The 10193-nt window shown below is 34.4% G+C and overlaps 1 protein-coding gene and 1 pseudogene across 1 annotated transcript; one reads left to right on the top strand and one right to left on the bottom strand.

Moving 5' to 3' along the window:
* Window positions 1–952: 952 nt before the first annotated feature.
* Window positions 953–3427, top strand: LOC132190914 (uncharacterized; annotated as a pseudogene).
* Window positions 3428–6263: 2836 nt separating this feature from the next.
* On the bottom strand, window positions 6264–8120 carry LOC132190913 (uncharacterized). The gene is made up of 2 exons (XM_059605938.1): window positions 8111–8120; window positions 6264–6892 (listed from the first exon to the last, which is right to left on the bottom strand). Exons 1-2 carry the CDS (start codon window positions 8118–8120, stop codon window positions 6264–6266), a joined length of 639 nt encoding a protein of 212 aa, XP_059461921.1.
* Window positions 8121–10193: the final 2073 nt, after the last annotated feature.

The following is a 10193-nucleotide window of genomic DNA, read 5'->3' as shown; positions in this document are numbered from 1 at the left end:
AAATTAGAATTGATTTAGGGTTAATTTTATGCATTAAATCTTGATTTGTTTTCTCTTGATGAAAGAAGAGTACCCAAAAATTGTTTATAATTTAAATGGGTGTCATACTGTTATGTCTTTTTAGGGCAGCAATGAAAGTCGAGAACTGATTATTGATTCAATCAGTCTGATTGGGATTTGGCCCATTTGGGGACTTGGGATTTTTACCAACGACAGCTGCGAGCCTGCGACACTAAGGTATTCCATAATCCCAAGAATCTGGTTTCTATTTTGAAAGTGTTATATTGATGATGTTCAGGTTGTTCAACTATTATGTTATGACATTGTTTAGCAATTAAGAGAATGATACATGTTAGTGTATTGATTTTTTCCCCCTTAAGGCTTAATGGGTGTCATGTATGTTCAAGGCAGAAAATAGGTGGTCACTGGTCAGATTGACAAATTGGATTGGGTCCATTGGGAGATTGGATTTTTACCGGAAACACTGAGGTAGGTATCCCAAGAATCTGCTTAATTTTTTTTATTTTGATTCTTGAAAGTGTTATATTGCTGTTTAGCCTCTTTGGCTCTTTAGGCTTTGATTAACTTAAGAGAAAAAAAAAATGAATAATACAAGTTAGTGGTACCCATTAATCATTATAAATAGACATCAATTTGATGTATAACAATTAAACAATACGGCAAAAATTGTAGCATAACTGAAAGTCTGAAAACTTGAAACTGGGCGAAAATTGTTGTTGTGTTATTGTTTAGCCTTTTTAGGCTTTGATCAAATTAAGAGAATAATAATACATGTTAGTGGTACTAGCCATCATAAATAGTTGCATTTGTTCTATTATCGGTAATGTATATTGGAAATTTGATCGTCTATCTTACGGGGTTGTGATTTAACTTGAAAATTTTAGGTTCATGCATCATGTCAAAGTTTAAAACTATTGATTCATTCTTTAAAATGAAAGAAGCCGACATTTCGAAAAGTAATACGCCGTTGGATCTTAATGCCGAAACTTCAAATCCCGATGAGTGTCATCTTAAATCTTCAAGGGTTGAAGATGAAGAACATCCTTGCGGAGAATCTCTAATTGCGGAGACACAAGAGGCTCATTTTAAATTATCCACACTTAATGTTGATGAAGTTGATGCTTCTTTTATAGAACGAGATCCTGGATTACGTCCTCCGATCTGGGACTATCCAGTCAATCAATGGGATGAAATAAGGCGGGCTTATTTGCAACATGGTCCATATCAACCTATTCTTCGAAAGGAACAATATCCACTTTCTGGACCAGAAAAGCACCCTCGTCGCTTTCAAGCTTCTTGGTTCACACAATTTTCAACTTGGCTTGAGTATTCTCGTTCTACGGATGCTGCATATTGCCTACCATGCTATCTTTTTTCTATGAAAGCACTTGGACGTCCTGGATGGGATGTATTTACTATAAATGGGTTTAGAAGTTGGAAAAAAGTTCATGATGGAAAAAATTGTGCCTTCTTGACTCATATTGGGGAGGATCCTTGTTCACCTCATAATAATGTTGTGAAATATTGTGAGGATTTGAGAAATCAAGCACAGCATATTGATAAAGTATTGAATGCACAAAGTACCGAACAAATTCTAAATAATCGACTTCGTGTGAAAACTTCTATTGATGTTGCTCGGTGGCTTACATTTCTAGGATGTCCTTTGAGAGGTCATGATGAGACTCCTGCTTCAAAAAATCGAGGTAATTTTCTTGAGATGATTCAAATTTTGGCTTCATATAATGAGAAAGTTGCAAGTGTTGTTTTGGAAAATGCTCCACAATTTGCAAAGTATACTTCACATACAATTCAAAAGGAGATTTTGCATGTCATTGCAAGTAAAGTGCGAAATAAAATTCGTGAAGATATTGGAGACTCTAAATTTTGCATTATTGTTGATGAAGCACGAGATGAGTCTAAGAGAGAGCAAATGGCTATTGTTTTGAGATTTGTTGATAAAGATGGTTTTATACAAGAACGTTTCTTTGATATAGTTCATGTTAAAGACACATCGGCATTGACTCTAAAGAATGGAATATCTGATGTTCTCTCTCGTTATTGCCTTGATATTCAAAATATTCGTGGACAAGGATATGATGGTGCTAGTAACATGCGTGGTGAATGAAAAGGATTGCAAGCATTATTTCTTAATGATTGTCCTTGTGCATACTATATTCATTGTTTTGCTCATCGATTACAATTAGCATTAGTTGCTGCATCTAGAGAGGTGGATTATGTTCATGTGTTCTTCACAAATTTGAATTTTATTATCAATGTGGCCAGTGCTTCATGTAAACGTCATGATCTACTACAAGTTGTTCATGCAACACATATTGCACATATGCAAGCTATTGGTGAGCTTGAAACTAGAAAATGGGCTAACCAAATTGGCACTTTGAAACGAACTGGTGATTCTCGTTGGGGTTCTCATTTTAATTCTATTTGTAGCATTATAAGGATGTTTGATGCTACTTGTATAGTGCTTGAAGATGTTCAAAGAGAATGAGGTACTTACTCTCAACGAGGAGATGCTAAGGCTCCTTATAAAATGCTTACATCCTTCGAGTTTATATTTATTTTACATTTAATGAAGGAACTCATGGGCATTACTGATGTTCTTTGTCAAGTGTTGCAGCAAAAATCTCTAGACATTTTGAATGCTATTCATTCAATTTCTATTGCGAAAAAACTTATCCAAAAGTTGAGAGATGATGGTTGGGATAATTTACTTGAGAACATTGTCTGTTTCTGCAAGAAATCTGAAATTGACATTCCGGATTTGAGTGCTCGTTATATTGAAGGTCGAGGTCGTAATCAAAAGGATCACATTACAGTGGAGCATCATTATCATTTTGACATATTCAATACTGCCATCGACTTTCAATTGCAAGAGCTTGATAGTAGGTTTAGTGAAAAGGTGATGGAACTTTTGATACTTAGCTCTGCTTTGGATCCAAAAGATGCTTATAAATCTTTCAAAATTGACGATATATGTATCCTTGCGGAGAAGTATTATCCTCTTGATTTTTCTGAGTTGGAGAAAATTAATTTGAGATATCTGTTGAGGTATTTTGAATTTGATGCCCGCATCGATCCAACATTACAAAATTTGTCTTCTATTGCAGAATTATGCCAAGGATTGGCAAAGACAAAAAAATCAAAGACATACTATCTTATTGATAGATTGATTCGTCTTATTTTGACTCTGCCAGTATCTATAGCAACTACCGAACGAGCATTTTCAGCAATGAAAATTGTTAAAACACGACTACGCAACAAAATGGAGGATGATTTTCTTGCAAATAGTTTAGTTATTTATATTGAAAGGGAAATTGCTGAGAGTTTCAATTTAGATTCGATACTTGATGATTTTGTACTTCTAAAAGACCGTAAAGTGCAGTTCTAGACACTTTTTTGTATTTCTATCTTTTTGATATAGTGCTGACATGTTATATTTCTAATATATCAATTTGAGCACATATTTATGAACTTTTATAGATTTTTTTTTGTGATGCATATACTATGTGAATTACCAATTTTTCAATGTGAACAAAATTTTTAGGACGCAAAAAAAAAAAAAAAAATTTAGGATGTGAAATTTTTTTTTACGGCCCCTACATTCTTAAACATCTGGCTCCGCCACTGGGTGTACTTTCATGCATTCTGAATTGTTCCAAAACTCTTTCAATATAGGCTTTATGAGACAGACCTAACATCTTTTGAGACCTGTCTCTATGAATCTCAATGCCTAAGACATAAGAAGCTTCACCTAAATCCTTCATTTAAAAGTTCTGGGAAAGAAATTGTTTAGTGTCATGCAGTAGACCCAAATCATTAGTTGCAAGTAAGATATCATCAACATATAGGACTAAGAAAACAAATTTACTCCCACTAAATTTTTGTTATATGCAATTATCCACAATGTTCTCCGCAAATCCACATGAAGTAATAACATTGTGAAATTTTAAATACCATTGACGAGATGCTTGTTTTAGTCCATATATAGATTTCTTTAACCTACAGACTAATTGATCACCTTTATCAAAACAAAACCCTTCAGGTTGTTTCATGTACACCTCTTCTTCAAGACTCCCATTAAGGAAAGCCGTTTTCACATCCATCTAATGTAGCTCTAAATCAAAATGAGCTACTAATGCCATGATTATTCTAAAGGAATCCTTTTTAGAAACTGGAGAGAAAGTATCATGGTAATCAATATCTTCTTTGTGTGAATCCCTTAGCTACAAGTCTAGCCTTATATCGATCAATTTTACCATTTTATTCTTCCTTGGTTTTATAAACCCATTTACAACCAATGGCTTTAACTTTTTTAGGTAACTCGACAATTTCCAAAACTTGATTTTTAGCCATAGATTCTATTTCTTCTATCATGGCATTATACCAAAATTTTGAGTTTTCATCACTCATGGCATGTGAAAATGAAATTGGGTCATCCATAGGTCCGACACCAAAGTCAGATTCTAATAGGTATACATAATAATCACCAGAAATGCTTGGCCTCCTTACTCTTGAGGATCTTCTTAATTCTACAGTGTCATCCACATTATGTAGATATTGACTTACAGACTCCACATTGATATGTTCCTCTTGAGGTGGTGGTAGTTCTTGAAGGATATCTTGTTGATTTTCTTGAAAAACAGTCAACTTATTTTGATTCACGGATGTTGTATCTAAATTCTGTGTTTCCTCCCACTCTATCTTTTGAGGAACATTACTCCCACTAATGTCAAGAGCCTCAATAAATTTTGCATTTCTAGCTTCAACAATTCTAGGTGTATGTGAGGGACAATAAAATCTATAACCCTTAAAGTTTTCTGCATAGCCAATGAAATATCCACTGACTGTTCTCGGATCCAATTTCTTTAATTGTAGATAGTAAACCCTAACCTCAACTAGACAACCCCATATATGAAAATGTCTTAAACTAGGTTTCCATCCTTTCCATAACTCAAATGGTGTTTTGGGAACAACCTTAGATGGAACTCTGTTTAAGATATATACAGAAGTTTTTAAGGTCTCACTCCACAAAAGTAAAGGAAGATCACTATTGCTAAGCATACTTCTTACCATATCCATAAGGGTACGGTTTCGCCTTTCAGCAACACCATTTTGGTAAGGTGAACCCAGCATTGTAAATTGAGCAATAATCTCTTCTTCTTTGAGAAAGTTGGCAAATGGACCCGGTCTTTGCCTTGACTCTGTGTATCTACCATAATATTCTCCACCCCTATCAAATCTTACGATCTTAATTTTCTTTTCTAATTGCCTCTCTACTTCCCTTTTATATGTTTTGAAAGCATCTAGTGCTTCAGACTTATTAAAGAGGTAAAGATACATAAATCGTGAATAGTCTTCAATAAATGAGATAAAGTATCTCTGACCATTCAAACATGGGGTACTAAATGGTCCACAGATGTCAATGTGTATAATTCAAGTATTTCTTCACTCCTCTTAGTACCTTTACTGGTCTTGTTGGTTTGCTTTCCTTTTATGTAATCCACACAAGTACCAAAATCTGAAAAATCTAGAGCCTAAAGGACTCCATCATTTATTAGTCTTTTGATTCTCTCTACAGAGATATGTCCCAATCTCTTATGCCATAACATAGAGGATGACTCATCAATAATGTTGCATTTTAAGAGACTTTGTTCATAAATGGGATCTAAATTTAATTTATATAAATCATTGACTAAGATTCCTGAGCCAACATCTGTAGAGTTTTTAAACAAATAGACATTTGACCCAATAAAATTAGATTCAAACCCCAAAGGTACTAGTTTAGATATAGAAATTAAATTTTTTGAAAATGAAGGAACATAAAAGGTGTTTACAAGGTCTAAAATATCCATTTTCTAAAACAAGTCTAAAGGTTCCTACAGCCTTGATATGCGAATGCATCCCATTTCTTGAATAGATGCCTTGTCCACTTCCCATCGGTTTCCTTAGGCTGAGAAATCCCTGCATGATATTGACAACGTGAATTGTAGTACCCGAATCAATCCATCATGTATTATGATGAGTATCTATGAAGTTAGATTCATAACACACAAGAGAATCGAGATTACCTTTTTTCTCGAGCCATTTTTTGTACTTTAGGCAATCCTTCTTTTTGTGCCCCTTTTTATTACAGAAGAAACATGTATCTTTATTTCCATAAGGCTTGAATGATGCTTGTTCATCCTTCTTCCATTTAATTTCAGCACCTTTGCCCTTTTTATGAGTCATAAAATGTGCACTCTCCAATTTTCATGTGTCAACCTCTCATCTTCTTGTACACGCATTGTTAAAAGTTCATTAATGGACCACTTTTCCTTATGTGTGTTGTAAGAAATCTTAAATGGTCCATATTCAGCAGGGAGAGAATTGAGTATGAAATGGACAAGGAATGACTCTGAAATCTCAATTTCTAAGGACTTAAGTTGTGCAGCAATGTCCCTCATCTCAGTTATGTGCTCACGCACACTCCTAAATTTGTCATGTTTCATAATTGACAACTTGTTCATTAGAGTGCTAGCTAATGCCTTATCAGAACTGACAAATTGTTCTTCAATGGCCTTTAAGTAGTCCTTTACCTTATCACATGGAGGAATTGAACCTCTAATGCTCTTACTAATATGTGACTTAATGAGCATTAGACTTAATCGGTTTGACCGCTTCCACTTTTCATATGTAGTTTTTTCTACTAACGAACTTGTTTCAGTGGGCACGAGTGGTTCCTCCACACGCAATGCAAAGTCTAGGTCTGTGCACCCTAATGTCAAGAGAATTTTGTCTTTCCAGTCCGAAAAATTATCTCCGTTTAAGAATGGAATATGAGAAGATTCATTATTTAAAACAGAAGAAACAATAGCTGCAATAACCAAGAATAGGCATTAACACTTTGAAATAAACACAAATTATAGTATGAATCAACCAATGTCAAATTCATAAACAAATCAAAATCTCTCTGTGGGTAAAGATCGCATTATGCATAAGATTTGTTTGTATATCTTCATAATAAGACTAGTAAATTCTATAAATGCTTAAGAAAAATAGATCTTGCACCTGTGGGTATTAGGTATCCAATTTTTCTAATATCTTTTTTTACTATCTTATTCTAATTAAGTCATATAAAATGATCACTTCCTTGTAGGGCCAAGTAATCACTATGACAACTTAATTGCAATATGAAATGCCATTATAAAATTTTACATAATTGTGTTTTAAGATGCTATGGCTATTCTAAATGCACAATAAAAGGCATTTTCCATCATTAAATCTGTAATTTCATAATGGCATAACACTGTATATATAAATAACTAAATGTATATCAAACCAAAACGACACATTGCCTTGATGGTAAAGCTGGCTTGCAGAATCTCGGGTTGTGGGGTTTGAATCCCACAAGCAACTCCTCCATTAAAGCAGGTTTTTTTTTTTTTTTTTTTGTAATGGCGCATGTGCTGGACGCGCCCAACACATGAGTGGGCCTGCATTCGGGTAGGGAACTTCATCCGGGTCTGAAAAACGGATCTGGGTCGGGTCTCGCCCTAAACAGGTCTAAAAACGGGTTTTCTCATTTTTTATCAAATTTTCGCACTAAAACCCGATTTTATAACATGGTTTTGGTTCAGAATCATCAAGACTACTAATTTATGGGTTTGAAACATATGGGAATTCAAAAACAATGAAAAGAAATCATCATTTTAAAGAAAAATGGCATGGCCAAAAATCTTAATCTTCTTTTTTTTTTTTAATGATTCCAAAATTGTAAAAATGGAGTATTTTGCACAATAAAAAACAACAAGATTAATCTTCTAAAACCACAAAAGCATCATAAACATTAAATTTTAATGATCCGGCCAAACCATGAAACCATACCCATTATGAAACTTGAAACACAAAACAAAAATCTCACAACAACCGTAGTCCTAATACAAACATTCAATCATTCTACTAAAATTCAATAGATTGATACTAAACAACATGGCACAGAAGTAGGCTCTGATACCGCTAATGTAAGAATTTGGGAGAAAATTATATAAACATAAAAAATAAAATAAAAAATAAAAAATAAAAAAATACTAACCTCTAGCCATTGTTGTTTAAGCACTTGAATTGAATACTTGTTGAACGTTTGCTGAATTCACAATCCTAGAACCCTCAATTCACAATCCTAGAACCCTCACTTTGTTGGAGAGTGATAGATAAAGATTTTTGGCCTATATGTTTTTCACGTTAAAGATTTGATCAATGAATATCACATGCTTGTCTTTTATATAGGCCAAGACCCCTATCCATTTATCTTACGTTGCTTCCTTCCATCAAGGGAGACAACACTTGGTGAAAATAAAACACATTTTCACCTTTAGTAGTTAACTGTACTTTAATTACCCAAAGTTTTTTTGTTTAATAAAAACTATATATATATATATAATATACTATATACATATAATATATGTGACATGTGGGCCACCTTAAGTCTCCTGGTAGAAGATTAATTCTAGTAGAAGGTCCATGCATCATATTGCTTTAGGGCTTATTTAGTTTTCTAAAATGTAAATGAAAACTAGTGAGCAAAATATTGGTTATTATGTGAATGTTGTTTTTGTATTTTTAGAAGTGTTTTGTATTTGAATTGCTTGTTAGTGTTTTTATTTTGAGAAGAGAAAACGAACAATAAAAAAGAAAAAAAAATAATAACAAGTGGAGCAGTAATCTATTTTAACTACACAGTTGCGTTGTGCGCATGAAGTGTTCCCAATGGCAATGGCTCGCAACCTAAGCAGTATGATTTTTGTTACTTCGACAAAAACAAAAACAAAAAAAAAAGGGAAATGGCATTCGTAATTCTTTCTAGCATTACCCTCTAGATGACATTCTAGCTTTTTAAAAACTTTATTTGTTTTGAACTTGATTTTATTCAATGTATTGTTCTTTGTTATGTTCAACTTCAGTAATTTCAGAACTCTCTCTTGTGTCCCTCTTGAATCCCTCCAAGAATGATGTGGCTATTAAAATTACAATTTAATCATTTTAAGGGTATTTTTGTCTTATTGAAATTTCTATACAGGTAATTTCATCATTTTGTTAAAATTGGGAGCACATTGTTATTGTTTTGATAGTTTGTGGAGGTAAATTGTCATAATTGATAATTTGAGGGGTAGATCATCATTAGGGTGGTAGTTTGAGGGGGTTAAGTGGACTTTACCCAACTTTTTAAATAATAACCCGGCTTTTTTACTCATAATTTTAATACTTGAACCATTCAAAGAGTGCGTGAGATTGAACCGATTTTTAATAATTTCCTGTACTATTTTTGTATGAATTAAATGTCTTAATGCCTTATGATTTCTCTCCTTATTAACACACGATTTTTCCTTTTATTATTTCCATTTAGAGAGTGTGTGAGATGGATCGGGATCCCCGGCAATACTGCCAAAATTGCCCATCAAGTTTTCTTCAAATCCTAGCCATCCAATGCTATCCAACTGCCATTAGCTTGACATGTGTCCCACTCAAGATAAATAATAAAATATTATTTATTTTTTAAAAAGCAAATATAAAATAAAAATATTCAAATATTCAAATTAAAAAAAATAAAACACTGGGCAATGAGGTGGCCGGCCACCCCAACTGAGCCCTGGGGGTGTCGAAAGCCACCCCCAAAGGCCTGGTTGGGGTGGCCAAAGCCACCCCCAGGGGCCGGTTGGGGGTGGCCGAAGCCACCCCCTAGCATTAGGGGGTGGTTCGGCCACCCCCATGGCCTAAACCCAAAAATTAACCACCCCTTACGGCCATGGGGTTGGCTTCGGCCACCCCAGGGGGCCAGTTGGGGGTGGCTTTGGCCACCCCCAACCGGCCCCTGGGGGTGGTTCCAGCCACCCCCAGGGCTCAGCTTGGGTGGCAATGGATGGCCAGCCACCCCAGTGTTTTATTTTTTTTTTAATTTTAATATTTTTATTTTTTACTTTACATTTTCTTTTTAAAAAATAAATAATATTTTATTATTTATCTTTAGTGGGACACGTGTCGGGCTGGTGGCTGTTGGATAGCATTGGATGGCTAGGATTTGAAGAAAACTTGATGGGCAATTTTGGCAGTATTGCCAGGGATCGGGATCCGTGTGAGATTGAGCCGGTTTTTAATAATTTCTTTTTCTATTTTTGTTA

This window comes from Corylus avellana, chromosome 9 (genome assembly GCF_965113065.1).
Source record: "Corylus avellana chromosome 9, dhCorAvel1.hap1.2, whole genome shotgun sequence".
Taxonomy (NCBI): domain Eukaryota; kingdom Viridiplantae; phylum Streptophyta; class Magnoliopsida; order Fagales; family Betulaceae; genus Corylus; species Corylus avellana.
Note: the sequence above shows the minus strand (reverse complement) of the source record. Positions and strands in the feature narration are given on the sequence as shown.